The sequence below is a fragment of the Protopterus annectens genome, chromosome 12.part0 (genome assembly GCF_019279795.1).
Source record: "Protopterus annectens isolate FY-2018-M chromosome 12.part0, PAN1.0, whole genome shotgun sequence".
In the NCBI taxonomy this organism is placed as follows: domain Eukaryota; kingdom Metazoa; phylum Chordata; order Ceratodontiformes; family Protopteridae; genus Protopterus; species Protopterus annectens.
The window spans coordinates 582,924,652-582,947,185 of NC_056746.1; the positions used below are offsets into that span (position 1 = coordinate 582,924,652).

The following is a 22,534-nucleotide window of genomic DNA, read 5'->3' on the forward strand; positions in this document are numbered from 1 at the left end:
TTTTGATGATGTTCCCTAATCCATTGCAGAACAAAATTACTGAACTGATTTAATAAACTTCTCAACGTACTTAGTGCTTCTTTGTTTTTGCACATTCAGGAGATAGATATATATAGATATATATGAAAATACTTACATCGATTGAATACCATTTATGTCAATGTGCATAATGTCAAAACAAATTGATCAGCTTTATGTATGTTGACACCCTTCTACACATGTGCCAAGAGTTAACCACTACTACTAGAATCCATAAACCAAGCAGTAAAGAATCCATCCTTGACTTGATCCTTATAAATAGTCATCCTGAAACTTACAAACCAGGTATCCTTCCAGATGATATCAGTGACCATGTTCTAACTTATATAATTAAACAAAAAACTCATAGCCCAAATTGTAATACTTTCAAAACCTTCCGATCGAAAAAAAACTTACAACCAGAGAACTTCCAAAATGAACTGAAAGCATGTGACTGGACACCACTGCATCATATGCAACTAGATGAGGCAGTGACCTACTTTAATACTAGATTCCTTCAGATCCTAGATTACCATGCCCCCTGCCGCACCTCCCGAACCAGGACCATAATAGCCTCATGGCTCACAAAACAAACCAGGCAAATGATCCTCCTAAGAAATAAAATTTTGGGCCAAATGGAGAGCCTCAAGAACCCATCAGATCACCTTTACTTTAAGCAATTGAGAAATGCCACCAAAAACGAAATTCTACCAGACAAAAAACACTTTTACCTTCACCTACAACAAACCCACCAACAAAATCCACAAAGAATCTGGTCAGGCATCAACAAACTACTTCAGCCTGGACACTCAAAAACACCCACCCCATCAGGTATCACCCATAATAACTCTAGGCAAATTGCTGATGCCTTTAATAACTACTTTACTGAAGCCATTCAAACTCTAGCTAATACATTACCACCTGTAAACACTTCTCCACTAAATACCACCTACAATCCTGTTCCTACCTTCTGTATACAACCTGTACCTACATCCCTCATTTGCAACCTCCTTCAAAAACTCAAACCTTGCACTCCTTCTGCTGACCAGCAGAATACCTGCAAATTGCCGCTAAAGTCATTGCCTATCCCATCTCCATCCTTATAAATAGATCTATTACTGAAAGCACAATCACCTCCATATGGAAAGTATCCCACATAATCCCTCTATATAAAGGTGGGACATCTGCTGAGCTCTCCAACTTTCGACCAATCGCCCTACTCTCCCCAATAGCTAAAATAACGGAAAAATGTATCCACCAACAACTACTTCACCACCTTCTACACAATAATCTACTTGCTAACTGTCAACATGGCTTTCGACCATTCCACAGCACAACTACCGCCCCCCTATCCTTTACTGACTGTATAAACAAAAATCGTAACAATAACTCTCTTTCCTCTGCACTATTTATCAACCTATCAAAAGCATTTGACATGGTCAACCATCATCTGCTTATTAATGTACTAAAAGCCCAGTCACTTAACCCACAAGCATTACTCTGGTTTACTTCTTACTTAGAAAACAGACAGTAAGCTGTGCTTTGGGATAATAATCTGTCTTCTCCTCTGCCTGTGAACATTGGAGTACCTCAAGATTCTATATTAGGCCCACTTCTCTTTTCTATATTTATTAACGATCTAAATTCCAAAATCCCTCTAGCCACCTGCATTCAATATGCAGACGAGTCAACTCTCATATGTTCAGCCAAGTCCTTGACCTCACTCCAGACCCTCACCCAGACAGTATTTAACATTGTTGAAACTTGGTTCATGGAACACTGCCTCCTCCTGAACCCCCAAAAAAACAAAACTGTTGCTCTTTGTTCCTACACAAAAGTCACCACAAATTCACTTCTCAGTAACCTCTAATAATGGAACTAGCATCTCCCCTGACACTACAACCCGTCTCCTGGGAATAACAATAGACAACAAACTTAGCTATGATGACCATATAAATACTACCATAAAGACGGTCAACAAAAAACTGGGCTCCCTTTATAGAATCAAACCCTTCCTTACCCCAATAGCTAGAACCACTATTGCACAAACCCATCTAATCTCTACCCTATCCTATGCTTCAGTCATATATACCAACCTTTCTAAGAACAACCTTAACAAACTATCAACCAGCTATAACATAGCCAGCTTTTCCACTGGCGCTCTCCCTTCAGAACTCACCACTGTCACAACTTCAAACAACTGGGATGGTTAGAACTCCAGAACCAACTACTTTGTCAACAACTTGTTATCACACAAAAGATCCTCTACCACCCTAATAATACCCCAATCCTCACTAATCTAATAACTCCCTATAAAAATCTTGCAACATTACGCTCTGCTAACAAGCTTCTAGTTTCCAGTATAAAATCTAACAACAAAGCTGGGGACTCACTTTTTACCAACACAGTGAGAAAAACCTGGAACCAACTTCCAAGTGAACTCTCAACTCTTACTTCCTCGCTTCTTTTTAAAAAAGACCTAAAAGAATATCTTAAAATACACTGGTTCTGTCCTTGCTTTAACCTGGACTGATACCTCCACTGCCCCCCTTTCTACTCCCTATACTTCTCTGCTCTATTGTTCCTTACTGCTTTACTCTACTGTTCTATGTTCCCTACCTATTAACTCCTAAGGTAACCTAATGTGTCTTTTCCTTCTAGTATATTAAAAAATATTAACTCTTTTTTTCTTTGACTTTCTCTCATATGTTGCTTTTTCTCAAATTTTAATCTCACCTTAGACCTACTGTTAGACTCTGTGCAATTGTATACTCTTATACAATCTAAACAATGTATAACATTCTCTTCTTACTACCGTATATATTCTATGTTTTGTTTACTACTTATACAATCAAAACAATATATACCATTCTCATGGTACTATTGTATATATTCTATGTGGTGATACTACCTATGTTTATGCTTGGAGCTTTTCTCCCCGGGCCTCTACTGAAAATGGACATATATCCAGTTAGACTAGCCCGGTCAACAAATGTGAAATAAAATAAAAATAAATAAAAAAAATTAATCTTGGCATATAGAAAGCTTTAAAAAAAAAGACAAAGAAAGCATGTTATACATCAGTGTTAGCCAGTTATACTGCTAGTTTTTCTGTGTTTGTTTCATAACTGCTTTTAGAAGCCGGTGGATTTACTGATAAACAGTTTCATAAATGAGTGAAAGGTGTACCTTATGCCATTTAAATGAATAAAAGTAACACGTTGCTGCATCTAATTCAAAGACACTGCTGTAGCAACACTGACCATATAAGGAATGAAGAAACATTTGAACTAAGCAATCAAAATTGACTGTACCTGTACAAGTGTTATGTCACAATGTTAAAAAAATATTGTTGGCAATTATATAATCTTTTTTTTTCTTTAAATAAATGGCTTTAAATCCAGTACGTCATAGAATCTTTGTTTTATTATGTTAGGGCACTAATTCATCAAGACTACTCTTTGGGCTCATTTTAAAATGGCAAGTATAATGGACTTCTGAATTTTTAAACAGTTTTATAACATTGGAGCATAGGCACTTGGTAGAGTTCATAGTGAACTTGTATAGTACACAAAGCTGCGGAAATTGCTTTATATAGTAGGTAAGGCTGTCCCGATCATAGTCCCCTCTGTGCACAGTAGCACAGAAGCTCTACTGTGGAGCAAGAGGTTTAGTACCATATATATATATATATATATATATATATATATATATATATATATATATATATATATATAATCTATCTATCTATATAGAGTAGTTGGGGGTGGGACTATGTTAATAGGGTCTAATGCACTGCTGTGGAATTTAGTTGCCTGGTACAGTGACTCATAAATGTTTGCACTAGGCAATTGCCACGACAAAACAGTACACGGATTGAGTGATGATAATAATAATAATAATAATAATAATAACAACAACAGTAATAACACCCATCTGTTAACCATGTAGGCCCTCTAGACACTCAGCCACTTTTCAAGGGAGACCCAGGAACAATGTCTAGTTAAGTGACTCAAGGTCATACAGCAGACAACTTAGGGCTGAGGGAATCAAACCCCCCACTGCAACTCACAGCCTTAACTCTCTATGCCAGCTGCTACTGTAAGTGTACACCTATGGATTTTATTAAGAGAGAAAGATTGCTGATCCATGTTAGTAGTGCATCTTATGTGTGTCTGTTTGAGAGGCTATGGTTATGTATGCACATGCATGTGAGTGCACATGAGAGGATATGCTGGTGTATGGGCAAGTGTGTTTGTATGGGGAGGGGTAGCAAGGGATAAAGTCTTGATTACAACCCTGGATATGCAGGTCTGATTAGAGATCCAAGATGCTTCAGGGGGCTGTGGTATGGCATTGAATGAGTAGGTGACATCAGCTTGCCCACCCACAGGAAAGGTCGCAGTTAAGCCTGCTGCTTAAGCAACACCTAATATAATCCACATGGTATTTTTTCCAGCAGGAATTGACTGGCTGATGAGGTTTGTGGCCTACCAAGTAGTGCATAAGCACTGTAGCCAGACCTGATATATGGAAACATATGCAGCATGATCCAACTTTACAAACCCCTGCCAAGGGAGTTCAGTAATCAGTCACAAAGAGGGAAGGCTGCAGGGCATAAAATCATATGCCTGTCTGGATAATACCTTTCCTATTGCTGGCTCTCACTCTGCTAATGGTTTTAAATTGTGGGGGTTCAAAAAAGTTAATCCCCACTTAAGAGAAAGAACCCCACAGAGTAATGTGATGTGAAACAAGCCAGTAGGATGGGAGATTGAAGGATTTGACCAGCTTTTGGATGGTGGTGGTAGCTGGCTGGTAAGAGAAACAAAACATATATGAGAAAAAAATAACCAAATAAATAAACTTAAAATAACTGTTGTAATATTTTATTTGATGTTACAGTTTCAAATCTGATGCTCCCTGAAGGAAATCATAGTCTGTGAAGTGGTAATACATTTGGAATTCCAGCCTGCATAAACCCACTGAAAATATCTGAGTGATCATAACAAATGTATGTTAATGTGAAACCTGAACCATTTTGAATCACACAGTTGGAGCACTTCTACATTATTGCTCTGTGGTATCTGATTTACAATGTGCTGTAACCAGTAGGCAGTAAGCCATACCCCACAATTCATGCTGTATATTAGGTAGCACTTGGCTTGAAACTAAGAAATATGTCTAAAGTTTGTTGTAAATTTTTAAAATAAAAGAGTAGCCTTAAACTGCCATTTAGTCATGTCAGTAAAAAGTCTCCAAAGCACTTTTCATGAAAACAGAGTATGATATATTATTTTACTTTTGCACAAATGTTAAATACATTGAGAGATGAATCCTTTCTAGTAATAAAGCATAACATCTGATAACTTTACTCCCTGAAGTGTAGTTCGATACAGTGTTAAGCAAAATGTTATTCAGCCCCTTCTGCAGAGTTATACACATCTTGTCAAGCATATTATTACTTTCTTCTGAAAACAATACACATATGTCTATTTCAGCAAACTGACTTAAATATAAATCTGTTTGATACTGTTAATTCAGGTATTCCTTTATAGTAAAGAACAATAGTTCTTTCCAGCCTGGAATATTAAAGCTATTAACAAAATGAAGAATTTGCTGCCCTTTTAACACCAGTAAAAATGTCAGAGACCCAGTGGGGTATACTTGCCCCTTGGTATCAGGTACCAGCAGTTACACAGGAAGTACGTCAGCCTTAGAAATGTCTTGAAGCCTGCTGCTTATTTGCTTGGAAGGCTTCCTAGTACTAGGTTCACTAGACATATTGTATATTTATACAACTTGTTACCTGGGGTAGACCACTGATCTCAAAGGACTAGTTTCAGTCTCACCAGAGAATGTGATCCCACATCAAGTGGGAATAATAAGAATAATTTATATAATAAAAGAAGATGCTAAAAACAAAGGAATAGTTAATATACAACAGAAAAATGATTTAAGACTGTAGTCAACAGAAAGCACTATGTACTGTCAGTCAGAATAGTTGCATGTTAGGAGTTAGAGAAGAGATACTGTAATGACAATCATAGTATGTGTTGGAATTAGGGAGACAATTTTTATGTAACCTGAAGCAGAACATTTGCATGCAGCTTATGCCGTGAGATGCTCCTATTTCTGTTGGCATACTAAAGTCAGTAGATATGGCAGATATTTCCTCAAGGCCTCACATAAAAGTCTGCATGATTGTATGTCCCATTTTTCTGGAATACCCTCACCTGCTTTTCTTCCATCTTTAGTACTGTAGAGTTTTTCGTTGTATTGGATATGAGAAAGTAATGTTCTCTTAATGTTTGCATCATCTGACTTTTTAATGTGTTTTATGTTATAAATCCACTCTACTCACTGAAGCTTCAAAAAAGTTTGTTGCTAAGAGTCATATAAAATAATATTGCATTAGTTAAAATCATATTTAAAGTATGAATAATTTAAAAAACTCATAAATGGCAGGCTTTGTGCAGTAGAGCACACTGCTATATGGTGCTGCAGTTAAACATTCTGTAGAAAATGGGACAGACATCAGAACAGTGACTCTCTGTACCAGATGCCAAAGGGACATACACACACACACACACACACACACACACACACACACACACACACACACACACACACACACACACACTATTCAGTGAGATATGAACACAGTGATAAAATCAAAATGCACAATCACATGCCCCTCTGAATGGCAGGAAACTTTGAGAAGAAATTGTACACTATTATATTACTCCTTGGTTTTGCAGAGCAATAAAGGTAACAAAAATCAGCTTTTACTCCTTTTTGCACTAGCTAGTGGAACTTGCCCTGACACTGGCTCTGTGATCTGTCTGCCCTCATTAATTCCCCTTTTCTCATTTTATACATGAGGTCAGGGTGTTGTGTCAACTGTTGCTATCTCTCTTCATTCTATGCCACTCTCTTGCCTTCTTTGACAGTGATGACCGACTGTCACAGGTCTTCTCTCACATAATCCATCCACCTGTTTTCTGGATGTCCTTGTTTTCTTTTGCCTTCTTTCTGTTTGTCCCAAAGTGTTGTTCACCAGATTGTTTTTTTTTTGCTTTTCTACACATGTGCTAATTATCTCTTCTCTTTGACCTCCTCTGCAATTGGAGCTACGTTGGCTTCTGCTCTGATGTTCTCATTTCTTTGTTTGTCCCACAGTCTGCATCCTACCACTCATCTCAGGCACTTCATCTCCATTAACTCTAGTTTCCTGCACAGTTCTGCCTTTGCTTTCCTGATTTCTGTAGCATACAGGAATACTGGTCACACCACTGTTTTGTACACCTTACTTTTCAGCTTCTTTGTTATTCCTCCATCATACACTACCACTGTCAGCTGGTTGCAACCCTTCTTATTCTAGATTTAACCTCATCTGCCCCTCCCAGATACTTGATGCTGTTAATCTGCTCCGTTATTTTCCCTTCTGTCTCAATTCTCAGCTTTTTCTTAATCCCCCCATTTACTGCCATTATAACTCTCATATCTGTACTCAATTTCATTCCTATATACTTTCAGTTTTGCATTCCATTCCCCTATCCTTCTCTGAAGTTCTTGCTTAGAGTCTGAAAGCAATGCCACATCATCTGCATATAGCAACTTTACTGATCTGTATCTTCTGACCTGTTTGCTAATGTAGTCCATCAGCAGTGTGAACAACACCGGGCTTAGAACTGAACACTGATGCACACCCACTTTCATTGGGAACCCCTCTGTGAGACCAAACACTGTTCGTACTGGAGTCATTGGGTCCTCATACACTGCTTGCACTAATTCTGTCAAAATTTCTGTGACTTTGAACCACCGCAGAACTGCCCGAATCAGGTTTCTTGGGACCTTATCATATGCTTCCTCTGCCCAGTTGAACTCTTTCTTCATCTCTTGTTTCTTCTCAACTATCTGTATCACTGCAAACATCTGGTCAGTTGTACTGCATCCTGATCTGAAAATGAACTGCTCATGTTCCAGCTTACTTTCTACTACAATGCAAATGCATTTATCAGTCATCCACTCAATGACTTTCATGCAGTGTAATAAGGAGTTTGATACCTGTGTACTGTAGGCAGCTGTGGATGTTCCCCTTGTTCTTTTACAATGCCACTACTATGCTTATTTTCCAGTCATCTGGGATATGCCTTTCTCTCAATTTACTAGCATACAGTAGTGTGAAACAGGGTTATTAAAGTTTGCATTCCCTGAAGTCATGACTGGGATTTATAGTGAGTAATACAGTTGCTCAGAAGAGTTGATTAACATGAATATGCATAGTGTTTAAGGAAGTACAGCGGACACAATTCAATCTGGATGCCCTCATAATAAAGAAATTCTATGCATACACAGACACTATGTCGCCTTGAAAGTTTGCATTGTAAATTCCAATGGACGGAGCCTAAGTTTTTTGATAGAATCAAATTATGTTCTCACATTTCAAACAAATTTACATATCTCTGGAACCATAGGGGTTACTATGGAAGTGTAAATGGCAAACTCTTCTCACAAGCTATTTTTATAGTGGTAGTATTCTTTAGGTTTTAAACTGCATTTTATAAGTCACAGTAAAGACATTAACTATTAAGTTTGTAATATTTAGTACCGTCAAACAAATTAGCATGAGTGGTGGTAATGGCTTGTCCCTCCTCTTGTGGCCCAGTGGTCAGGGCAGCTGGTTGAGTCCACTCCAGGAAACATTTCATGCAGTCAAGCAGAAAATTCCCATCCCATTCACCACAGACTGCAGCACCTGCTGTAGCTACTGAAGGGTCATTACAGGCAATCAGGCAGGCTACCTGAAGAGAGGGCTGTCCCATCTCCATCATCTTTCCTAGATGTAGCCTCAGTAGGTGTAGGCTCTAGTTGACACTGTTTTTCAACCACTTCTTTTTTGGACCCTGAAGAGTGGAGAAAAAATAAGAATGTTACCATAGGTCTATCAGTCCAGTCAACAGGATAGCTTACTTTAATAATACCATCTATGTTTTTGTGCCCAGCGGAATAGCCTCACATGGCAGTCCACACAGACACCTTAAGGCTGAGTCCTGTGGTCTACATAATGTGTCCCCTGTTGGACTCTAGAAGGTCCCAGTAGCTAGGATGGTGAGTGCTACACATGCCTATGTCTCTACAGGGATAGGTTCATATGCTCATAGGTGTATACTAGGCTAATGACCACTAGCACCCTTATACGTCTAGCTGTAAAACTCAAACGTGACCCCCCAAATTGATTTATGTAAGGGTGATTTACTGCCTCTATCCATTGTCGACATAGGCTCCAGACCAGGGGTGAATTTGTGATTACCCTTCCATTGGCCCATATTGTGAATAAATAGGTATAGGAAGGAACTCTGCTTCACATAGATAGGGAGCCTGTTCCAGAGAATGGAATTCTCTGAAAAACATATCTATCTCTCCAACATGTCCTATTTATATCTCAACCAAAATTTAGGTCTTTTAATCTAGTAGTTTTGATGCTGTTTGTTTTGCAGATGCGTAGAAGATTCATCAAAACAGAGTAATGGGATACCTTGTATGTTGGGCAAAGATCACCTCTCAAAAGTCTGTATGATAATGAGTTAAGAGACATGGCTTTTAGGTGATCACCATAAGACATTTAAAAAAGAATACAGGGAATAAACAAAGAACCATTGTGGACATTCCAGTTGCTGTATGTGTCTGGTCAGGTAAATACTGAAGGGGACATTATGTTCCATGGTGGGTATCATGAGGGCTAGGTACAGTGGTATGATGACCTCTATGGACGTAGATGCCATACCCTTGCTTAAATGTTGAGCAGCATAGAAGGCTTTTCTTACTACCTTGGACACATGTTGGTCGAAGACTAGGTTCCTGTCTACAGGATTTCCCAGATCTCAAGTGTTGTAACCAACAACAACTTGTAGATTCCATTTCTGGATGACATATGTCCAGCAGGAACCTAGCAATCAGTATGGATGAGATCAACTTTATCGTGGTTAGCCCAATTATGGTATGTAATCCACTGTCCATAGAGCTGGTTGTGCTAAGTGGTGTAAAATATTCAGTGCAATTCCTGTCATGATACTGAGCAGCATGGCTTCCTGGAGTGCACATATTCCTGCATCTTCTGACCTTCGCAGAGTTTTTGCAAGCTGTTCATATGTGACAATGAATGTAACACTATTGTGGTTTTATTCATTTGCACATCTTTACTACTTCAATTGGGTGAACACCTTCACTTGTATGTCATTATGTAGTGATTTGCGTAGATGGCAGGATGAGCTACACTGCTTGCTTTGATCTTCCATAACATGTTTCTATGAATCACCGCCACCCTGTGCATGGCAATTAATTATTCAAGATAACACTGCATATCAGGCAACTTGACTATGATTCCCAGCCCGTGCATTAAGAAAATGGAAGTGCTTGAGAACTAACTACTACACCTTGACCAAGTCTGTGTGACCTTAGAGTGCAAGTAATAAAATTGCAGGGAAGTTTGGTAACTGCTGCCCTTTACATTATGGGACACACACACACACACACACACACACACACACACACACACACACACACACTCACACTCACACTCACACTCACACTCACACTCACACTCACACTCACACTCACACTCACACTCACACATATACTCACACTCACGCTCACACCTACACCTGTCAGGTCAGGTTTATGAACAGCATACTGATATGCAGACAGACTGAAGTATCAGAGTCACAGATCACTCATCAAATGTAGTACTGTCTTAGTCATATGGAAGATACAGCTTGGTGTGTGATAAATTATTTTAACTTCTGCATTACATTATTTGTTGGTATATTTTAACTTCTGCATTACATTATTTGTTGGTATACCTGCATTTTAAAATGTTTATTGAACCTGGCTCTAAAACCACACCTACCTAAGTCTGTAAGTGTATATAATCTTGCAGCATCCTAAGTACAGATGATGTGCTTCTTTTGTAGTTCTATGTATTTGTTTTGTGGTTCTGTGTATATATAGGTGTGTTCATTTGTTTTCTTCTCCAGTATTACTAAGCAGAGGACAGAAGTTATCCTTCAAGGCACATCAAGCCTTAATCCCAATGATGCTACTACAGTCTGGGAGGAATATGACTTTAAATGTAAACCTGGAAATTTGACAAGGAGACCGTGTCTTATCAGCCCCTACCACTACCGCCTAGACTGGCTCATGTGGTTTGCTGCTTTTCAGGTAAGTGTTAGCATTTTGTAAGCACTTACATTAATGGCTTGTTGTCCAGACTTTCTGACTTAAAATGACACCATCAACGGTGGCAGTATAGCATAGATGATTAAGTCTATGAGCTGCTTATGTGACTCTTATCATGTAATTAAACCAAAGCATTGCTCCTATAGTTGGCCTCCTCAGTAAAGAGACATCAGTACCTAGTAGGTTTATGCAGGTAACAAATTAAATTCAGGAGTAGGGAGGCACTGCATTCTTTGTTACTGTAAGTATAAGTTCAAAAAAGGCATGTGACGTGAAGAGTTCAGTAATAAGTGCCTTCAGTGTACATTGTGCATGTGTATATCTGTGCATTGTCTAATTTATCTAGACATGTATACAAGCAATAATTCCTGACAGGGTTGGCATTATTTTAGAAATAACAGACTGCTCATGGGTGTTTTAAGGCCCGATGTCTGTGGTCTCACAGATGGTGAAATGGCAAGTACTGGTAACTGCTACTGCAGTTATTTTTTAACTTAACTCATTTTTTAAATTTTCTTTTGTTGACATATTTTTTTATATTCGGTAAACTGCCTCATTTAGTAATCATAAACAAGTTGGCATATGTTTAATTTTTTTTCTTAGACTTCGGTTCAGAGTGGCTTAATATGCTGCTGTGAAGTCACAGATTATACCATGCTTTCCTGGTACTTTAGTACCCTATTGGAGAATGTCTCTTCTCCAACAGGATATCTTTTGTGAGTTTTGCCCATTTTTAAGCGCGTGTAATTTATATACCTAGTTGATAGTTTTGTTAGCAGTTTCAGTAGATAACAGTGGAGCAGGGCAATGAAAACTACTTATCAATGAATTGGAAAGGTCAGGAAAATTGTTTTGCTATTTTTAGGACACAATCTTGCAAGTTTGTTATAATAAAGAATTGAAGTGTGAGTGGCCTAGAGCAGAATTGTTTAATGTGAAAAATGTTGATTATTCAACATTTTTTTCAGTCTTATATTCTGTGGTATAAAGTTTCCAGTTTTATTTTCTTATAGCTAAGTAGATAAAAGGAATGATACAAGTTAAACTGAGTAGTTTAATCCTAGAATGACAAGAATTAATGTCTGCCTATGTACTACTAGACCACACAATATTGCATTTTATTCTAGTGTCTCATTTCATAAAACTAAACCTATAAAGAGTGGCAGAGTGTTAAATTTGCTGTTTAGAAAAGTCTGGTTATCACTGCATATTTGATACAGAAAGCATCAGTTCATCCAAAGTTTGTTTCTCATTGATATATTCCAAGCCTCAGTTTCAAGGGGCTTGTGATTAAATTGTATCATAAAACAAACACACTAATCTGCTACCCTCCATTCAGAATCTACATTCCACAGGATGTTGATAGTAATTAGCCAGTAGTGTAACTGTTGATTGCTTGGAGCATTTGTCTTGCCATAGCTCCTATTGTGTGTATAAAATGCAATTTGGACCAACATAATAACAAACAAAAACATGTTTTTTCTTTGTGAGATTTAAGATAGAAACTGTCAGCATTTCATGTTTTTGTTATCTAAAAAAAGGCTGAGTTAAGTAGCCCCCTAACACGCAGTGTATCAGATCTGTATAACCTTCTCAGTGAATACTACAAAGTATAACTATTGAAATTCTTTTTAAAAATGAACATTGTAGTAAATGGGCGCATTGATGTATTAAATGCATTGAAAAATGTAACTTAAAAAGATGTCTGAAAATCACAGGTAACCATTCATAGATGCCCCTTTTTCAGTTCTGTAAGTCATTTCTACACAACTGACTTGTTCTGAGGATTCACTACTCCTTCTAAAATAAATGCTTCCTTACTACCACCTTAAATTTACTACTCCCTTATTAGTCAGTTATGCCATTTTGCTTCACTTCTACACTCTCCTTTAAATCTCTGATTGTTGATACTATTATTATTGTGATGTCCCCACTCTGGGCCAGTAATCAAGGAACCTGAATTCTCACCATTGACACTGGAGAGGGGCGTTCACTTGGAATACAAATGGATACACTCAGTATTTCCAGATGCAGACCTTTGTGCATCAAGCACAATTTCCCTTAAGAGCATACAGGGAGCACACTCAGCCCGGATTCCGGGTTTCTCTATCTGTCTCCTTCTAGGTCACAGGTAAGGCTTCCCACTGGCACATCTGTGGGGTTAAGTCCTCAGCCGAGTATTCAATCCAAGTCCTCCAGCACCCTGTCTATGAAACCAGTGCTTCATGTCCCTGCTGCAAGTAGTTGATATACACACTCTTTGAGATTTAATTATACACACACACACACACACACACACACACACACCTGGGAAAGGCTGGCACTGATTACCCGCTCTACCAACTTTGCCCAGACTATAAGGTAAACTCACTGCCACCAGTCAGTTACTATAAGGCTCTTAAAAGTGTATCCAATTATACTGAATGAAATGAATAATAATACAAATGGTAATGTTGACCAAACAGCAAGGCTTTCAGGAATGGCCAGAGTTATCACCAAATAAATATACGGAAATACTCTCAAAACTTAAATATTTTTCTAAAAGGACCAGCTGCAATGAGAAGTTTAAATACATTTAATAATAAATAATACAAAAACATGAAAATACTAAATGTCTATTTACACAAACACCAGTGTTTCAGTCACAGGAAATATTAAAAATAACACAGCTGGAAAGATTCACACAGTTGCAGAAAAACAATACTTAACTATTCTCACTATATTTTCCTAAATGATTTAGAGAATTACTATCCCTCGTCGCTTACTAGAGCAAGGCAAGATGAAGTAGGTGAGGGATTCTTCTATATCAGGTTCCATGAAACTGACTGCTCCTGAGACTTCAGTCTCCTCTAATATTAAAACATTATTTCTGTACAGAATGACATAATACACACACACAGATCCTTGCTAAGATCTCCTGCAGATCCTGGAAGTCATAAAACAATTTCAAACCTCTGCTCTTTCAGTGTGGCAATTAATTCACCCCAATGACAGTGCAGGAAGCTTCCTAGTACAGACTTTTTGTCGGTGACTGCATTCAAAACTGTGAGATAAAATCGTTATGACCTAGGTCCAGTAATTTAATTTTCTAACTGTTTTGCAAAGTCAGCTGGATTGAGATTAACCTCTTCTCTTCCAATATCCTGTGTTGCAATATATACATTTAAACAGTTACAATAATGCATGTACATTTTTTTGCTGCCCAGCAGGGCACTTCCTGATACATGTTTAACACATGCTGCTTTACAAATTCATTTTTCAATACTGTATTTTTCTAAACGATTTAGAGAATTACTATCTCTGGTCTCTTACTAGAGCAAGGCAAGATGAAGTAGTGAGGGATCCTTCTAAGTATTTTTTCTATGTCAGGTTCCAAGAAACAGACTGCTCCTGAGACTTCATTTGCTTCTAATATTAAAACATTATTTCTATACAGAATGACATCACATACATCTGGTCTTCTGACTCCTGGTTCCCATGCAGCCCACCATTGCTAAAATCTATTAGTACTTGTCACATAGGTGTCAATAATACACACACACACACACACACACACATGCACACGCACACACACACACACACACACACACACACACACACACACACACACACACACACACACACACACACACCACACACCACACACCACACACCACACACACACACACCCCAATGACAATGCAGGAAGCTTCCCAGTAAAGACATTTATTCTATGGCTACATTCAAAACTGTGAGATAACATCTTTATGGCCTAGGCCCAATAATTTAATTTTCGTACTGTTTCTCAATGCCAGGTGGATTGAGATTAACCTCACCTGTTCTCTTCTAGTATTCTCTGTTACAATATATACATTGAAACAGTTACAATAATGCATGTATTTTTCCTTGCTGCTCAGCAGGGCACACTGTTGATACATTTGTAACACAAGCAGCTTTACAAATGCATTTTTCAGCACATGCATCTCTACAGATCACTTTGATGTCCAAATGACATATAATTCTGTACAAAATTCCAGCTAGCCGTGCTGGCATATGTTATGCATCCACTGCCCTGCCTCTCCTGGTATAGCTGACAGTACCTCTTATCATCACAGTTATAATTATTATTATTATTATTGTTGTTATTTACATGGACTAACAGGTTATTGACTGTAGTATTTGATCATTTGAATCAACTGTTATGCAGTCTCAGAGGATACTTATTTCATCCATTGGGTTCCTTAGTTTACCAGTAGGAGACTCTTTCTGGCTCCCTTTTATCCTGTTATGTCTTACACAATATATGTTTGCTAAATTGATTACTAAATGTAAACTTATGAAGTTCAGTTCACTGAAATAACACATACATTAAACTCTCAGTTAACCTGTACCCATGGAGATTAGTAGATGCCAGATAACTGTAGTTTCTGGTTGCTTGAGAGTTACTATTAAAAATAGGCCTGACTAATACTGTACTCTATACTATTTGTTTGTTTGACTTGTTCTCAAGTTGGGGAGAGAGGGAATGTATTCCTATCATCCTTTTTAAAACTCTAAACTAAAAACTTAAGGTATGTTTCTATGGGGGGGGGGGGGGGGGTGCGTACAGAAAGTCCAGATACACGAATATTGTATAGTGTTTCTTCGATTTTTTTTCTGGTTGCTTGAGAGTTCTGGTTGCTTGAGTTCTGGTTAACTGAGAGTTTACTGTATGTTGTCCTACTCTTACTTTTATTCATATGCTAGTGAGAAGGCTTTAAAAGGCTTATTTAGCACCTGTATGCTTTACAACAGGTTAAGAATAGTACATTTTGGATACATTAATATCTTTTTTAACCATCTGTTTGCAGCAGTTAAAGTGGCAGTATTGAGTCCTTTTGCGCTATCCCATGTTATTGCCATGATTTACCAGATCTCTTCACCTTTACTTTTCACTCTCTGTGACAATCCGCAATGGTATATATTCTGAGTCTAAAGTTGTGATATTAAGTAACCAGTGGCCAAAGTGTTGTTGCTCTCACTTAGTGCATCTTTGGAAATACAATGAAAAACAACTTAAGAAATGCACTTTAAATACATTTTTACATATTGGGCAATGTAACCAAGTTCAGAAACACCTTATTGGACTTCACCAGTTGCTTAAATGCAATACATTTACAGATTTAAATAATGGTCCATTGTTCCTTCCAGCAGAATAAACAAATCCATTTCAAACTTGCGTATTTATTTACGAATGGAAAATGCAAGTTATTATGGATTAATGTAAAAGAAATAAAACCTTTGAGTATTTTGTGTAATGGTAATGTATTTTTATACTGATGAAAATGCATCTGTCCTTAATCTTTATTAACTGAACATAATTGTATTCTGCTAGTAGTTTCCCAATATTGCTTAGCCTGCAGTGCTAACTGTGGTTTGGTACAATGCATTCATAACAGCAGTTCTGCCAGAAATGTCTTTGTGTCAAATATCATGACTGCAGCCCGTGCAAAACTCAGTCAGTCCAAATGGAGCTTGTATACCAAACAGAAGATGCATTCTCTCTGACCACAGAATTGAAGAGTAGATAAGGTGTCACATTCAAGACAGAAGATAGACATTTTTATCTTCCCTTTTTTCACCCTGACACATAAGTATATGTTTGACTATCATTGTGCTTCTATTTAGATCATGAATTACATCATGGACTGCAGGTGTGATGTGATATTTCCTGACAGTGACTTGTGCACACATAATCAGATCTTTACTTGGAGTATGTGATTAAGTAAACTGCAGGGAGTAGGACCTGTAAAACACTCTGTAATACCAGTCTTCCACCAGTATGAATTCTGCCCTGACTCTGCTATACAAGAGGATTTGGAAGCAAAGTCACAAAAGTAGGCTGACCTATAATATGGACTGCAGCACTAGAATCAATCAAAAATGTAACCAGCATGCCCTGAAACTGAACTCACTTTGAGACAAGTCTTTTCTGTGTGGATTTTGAATGTTGAATTCAGATAATTTACTATTAAAAATATGTTTTTAGTAATAGCTTAGAAGCTTTTTCTAAATTATGTACCTTAAAATGTGTTTATGATAGCCAGTCTTTTCAAAGACATCTTCCATGTTTGACTTTATAACCTTTTTATACTGTAACACCACTTAACTTGCTCTTTCCATAGAAGATGTAGTGTTTCCCTTTGGCTGGACATTCTGAATAGTGTAGAAATTGACCTCCACAGTTATGACCCCTTTGAAGAATAGTTTAGTGATAGTGATATCATTGAAAGCAGGAGCTAATTTATGTTAAGTTCATTTTGCTTATAACTCATGTATTTACATGTCTTTCATGATCCAGTAAATTGTGAGTTACCATTACAACTTCTCTTTACATCTTTCTTTTTAACTTTGATTTGGGGAAAGACTCTGAATTAGTTGGACTGTCATCATTATTAAAATGAACACTCCTGGTAGAATTGTATGTGTGGTACGAAAAGTACCCTTGTTTTCACTCGGTTCTAGAGCAACTCGTCTAAAAGCGTATACTTCATGTTGGGAATTCTTAAAAGAGAAATGAAATTAAACTTTTGCTTTACATCTTTATATTTGTATTCTTCAGCTGCTAAAATGTCATGCAAAATTAATATTTTCTCCAACTAAATTAATACTTTCAGATGTGTGTCTCCTTGAATATTAATTTCTGTTGTATAATTTTCATATTTTTACACCTTTGCACTGAGTAAAAAAACAAATCAACTTGATGAAGTGTCATGGCGGTGAAGATTGGACTTCTCCCTCTGCACCAGTATAATGTACATGTGTGTTCTGTTTACTAGTATAATGCACATTTGACTTCTGTGATAATCACCATCACTCTGTCTAGGGGCACTTAGTGTACCCCTAAATAGAAACTTAAAAAGTTGCATTTGTAACAAAATAATAAATGGTACACCAAAATTGTATTTATTTATTTATATATTTTATTTATTTTATTTTACATTTGTTTACCGGGAATGTCTGACTGGGCCATAGAGACCCATTTTCATTGGAAGCCTGGGGAGAAAAGCTCCAAGCAGGAAAGTTAACAAAAATTACAAAAATAACAAAAGAAAATATTCTTAGCAATAATATAACAGGCTAATTTACAACATATTACAAAAGTTTTAAGAGGACATAGTCATAACAATAATGTAACTGGCTAATACTCGGCAAAGATAGAAAAAGAGAAAACATAGGAGTATAGAATAGGACACATACAAGACAATACAGAATGCTGGGAATACATATTAAGTGTAAGGTGATGTTAATGAAAAAGTTTGCATAGGCTATAAAGTGAAAACAAATGGAGATGTGAGATAGAGACCAAAAGAGAGAGACTAGATACTAGGTGGCTAAGAGGAAGAGAGGCTGAAAGCATTAGCTAGTGAGTAATGAAAAGTTATTTTTAGAAACCCGTTATCAGCTGGGACTAGTACAGGAGCAAAGCCAGTTCTTAGTAAGTTGTTCTTTTAGTAGTAACCAAGACAAATAAATACAAACTATAAAAACAAAACAAAAAATGAAAGGAGACTAGTAGAATCCACACAAAACTTTAATGATTAATGCTTTCGTCCAACATATTAAAAAAAAAGATGAAATCCAGTTTTTTTTTTATGTTGGACGAAAGCGCTAATCATTAAAGTTTTGTGTGGATTCTGCTAGTCTTCCTTCGCTTTTTTGTTTTGTTTTTACAGTTTCTTTTAATAGTGGTTTGAATGTGGCATTGCAGGCACTATTAAGAATTTCTTGTGGTAAGTAGCTCCATAATTTAGCTACTTGGTTCGAAAATATGGAGTGTCCTTAGCTGTTGTTAGATTTGATTACTTTCAGAAGGTTTTTGTTGGAGGGCCTTAGTGAGCGAGGACAAGAGTAAGAATGCACTAGGTCTTCGAGAGCAGGGCAGTTGCTAGGGTGGTAGACTATCATATGAGTGAAATTTAGTTGGTTAAAGGTAAGGAGATTGGGAAGTTCAAGCCATTTTAGGAGCTGCAGTGTATTACAATATTGTGATATGAATGGGAGTTTTGAATCAAATCTCACTATCTTGTTGCAGCAGGACTTGAGTTTGTTTAACTCAGATTTTCTGAGGTTTGTGAAAATTGGGGATGCATATAGCAGAGTAGAAAGAAGGTGGGCTCTGGCTATGGCATGTCTAGTGGGTTCAGTGAGGAAAGGTTTGATTTTGTAGAGAGAGATTAGCTTAAAATGTACTTTCTTGATAGTTACTGCAAGGTGTTTGTCAAATCTAAGGTTATTATCCATGATCACCCCTAGGAGCTTAGTGTGTGCCACTGGCTCTATAATAGTATTATTAAAGGAAGAGATGGTGAAAGGGTGTGGAGTATTGGATAGTTTGTTGCTGGTAAAGAGCACAAGCTTAGTTTTATTAGGATTGAGAATAAGTTGAGAGTTGGAGAGATAGCTTTCTATGTCATTGAAGGCAGTCTGGGTTGTTAGAAGAAGTGCAGCTATAGAGGGAGCTGAACAAATAAGGGTAGAATCATCAGCATATTGTATGATGGAAGCTGTTTGTGCAACTGTTGAGAGTTTATTTGTGAAGATAAAGAAAAGTAGTGGGCCAAGTATTGACCCTTGGGGTATACCTACAGTGTCAGGTAAAAGAGAAGAAAGTTAATTATGCCATTTCACAGCCTGTTGATGGTCTGTTAATTAGCTTAGAAACCAAGAGAGAGTAGATTGGGATAGGTTTATGGATATTAACTCATTCAGATGTTTTTGATGAGGTACTGTGTAAATTGCTTTTGACTTGTCAAGAAATATAGCGGCTACTTGGAATCCAGTATTTCTAAGCTGGATAATTGTATCAGTAAAACTAACAAGTGCAATGCTTTGGATTGAAACCAAGCTGAGATAAAGATAGCAGGTTAATATTTAGAAGGTATTGGAATATTTGTGCATGTATGCATTTTTCTAGAATTTTTGCACTGGGGGAAAATGGCTGTTGGTTTGTAGTTATTGAGTTCAGTGAATATGGCCACCTTTATGAAGTGGGATGATATGCAGAATTTTTCCATAACTTTGGGATGTATGGTTCGGTGATGGACCAGTTAATCTGGGTGGAGATTGGCACAGAGACTGGGTCCGTCTTTTGCTATTTTAAGAAATTCATTAGGAAGTTGGTCTGCTGCAAGTGATGAGGGCTTGAGTCTGGATAGTAACTTCTTAATGGTGCTAGTTTGGACAGATTTAAACCAGAATGACCTGAGCGTATTTGTGGTATGTGCAGGTAAGGATAGGGGTTGTTATTGTTGTTTTGTACCATGGATAAGATGGAGTTAATGAAGTGAGAGTTAAACTGACAGGCTATGCTGTCATTGGAGTTGGAAGAGTTGGGAGCATGGTTTGAAATGTGACCTGGTTTTAGAAGGTTATTAATGGTTTGCCAGAACATTTGAGGAATATACTGGAACTTATTTTGGGTTGGTGTATTGTAAGCTTTTTTATATAGTTTAATTTGTTTTTTGGCTTGGTGACGCAATTGGTGATAGCTGATTAGAGTTGTTTCATTTTTAGTTATTAGATAGTGGTATCAGGTTTTATCCCTTAGTTTAAGAAGCTTTTTGGTCTCTTTGGTAAGCCATGGTAAGTGTTTTCATTTAGTTCTGCGTTTTCTTATTGGAACTAGATTATCTAAAATAGAAATTGGTCATTAAAGTATTCGACTACTTGATCAAGCTGGAGGTTCTTGAGTGGAGTCTAGTCATATTTCTGTAAAAGGTTAATAAATATTTCTGTCAAAAAGTTATTTTTGTTGTGTATACATTTATAAGATATGTTTTTACTTGGCTAGATATATTGTCTGATTAGGTAGGTAGGATTGTGATAATTTAGATTATCTGGGAGAAATCCGGATTGGTAACAGTGGGAGTGGGGAGGTTTATTTGTTAAGGTCCAGTGTAGATTGTTTTTTGCTCTGCATGTCAGTCCTAGTAGGGGAGTTTATATTTTGATGGAAGCCATGGAGATTGATAAAATTAGTTGGGTTATTTGAGGTGATGGAGGTTAAAGTCCCCATGATAGTTTCTTGACTATATATTGAGCTGGCTCAAAAGAATAAATCTTATATGGTGGATGGGTTGTTACCAGGGGGTATATAGATTGCTATAAGAATGATATCTTTGTTCAGATGGATTGTAAGGTGAGTGATGAGGATTTCCAGATTATTGTTGTCTGGGTAGTTTGTGACTAGCTGTTTAAGGTTGAGGGTTTCTTTGTATATTATTGCAATGCCATCACCCTATTTATGAATCCTATCAAGCCTATGGATTTTATACCCAGGGGTTAGTACTTCTATATCCTGTATATTTGGTTTCAGCCATGTTTCTGTTATAATGGCTATATCTGCAGAATATTGGGTAAGGGTTGTGTGAAATTTGGTGATTTTTATTGAGAATGCTTCATAGCTTCATATTAAGAATAAGGATATTAGTGTTGTTATGTTGGAGATTTGAGAAGTTTGTGACATAAGGTGTTTGATTTGTTACAAGAGGGCCTGGATTGTGGTGTATGAGTAAGCTTAACTGTAAGGTTGTTTGACATTTAGCACTTTATTGTTTGAAACACCAGCTTTAACAGTGTGTTTCTGATTCCAACCTAAAAATTTGGGATGGCAAGTATTCAACCAATGCACAACAGACATTAGAAAGCTTCCAAGAAATTATCAGTTCATAAGCAGTATATGTAGAGGTATGTCATTGATTATAACAAAGAAGACAGAAGCAGCTTCATTAATTTTAATACCAGCTATGGAAAAGAAAGAAAATGAAAATAAACATTTCAAATAATCTCTGTTTTTGTTAATGACATTAGGATGCAGAATCTTAAACAGGTGTCCATTTCACCAGTTTGTTCCTGAAATGAAGAAAGACTTTATTAATCTAATGTATTTATAAATATGTCAGTGTTTGTATTTGTGCAAACATAGGCACATGCGAAAACACACACACAAAATGTCTGCCATCATCAGTACTTGTCCCAGTGACCATCCTATTTTTGACCACCTACACGTATATGTTTAAAGGAGTACCTGATTCGCAAGTGCCAGTTCAAAAACTTCAGGACACTGATGTATGCCTAATTAACTATGTCTGGACAAGGAATGAACAAAACTGTCCTTTCAGGATTGCAGTTTTTACCTGCTTACAGTGGACAGCATTTTATCAGTGTGGAATCTATCCAATGACAAATGATTTCATTAGAAACTATAAAATCCTCCTGTTCCCATTTGATAAAATGCATCACATCTACACAGGAG

General features: G+C 37.2%; 1 protein-coding gene across 1 annotated transcript in view; it reads left to right on the forward strand.

Annotated features, from left to right (window-relative positions):
- The window catches only part of LMF1 (lipase maturation factor 1), a 4,369,731-nt gene that overhangs the window by 3,756,585 nt on the left and 590,612 nt on the right, over positions 1-22,534 (forward strand). The window contains exon 9 of the mRNA XM_044089721.1: positions 11,058-11,241. Coding sequence (XP_043945656.1) covers positions 11,058-11,241 — 184 coding nt within the window. The remainder of the gene's footprint in view (positions 1-11,057; positions 11,242-22,534) is intronic.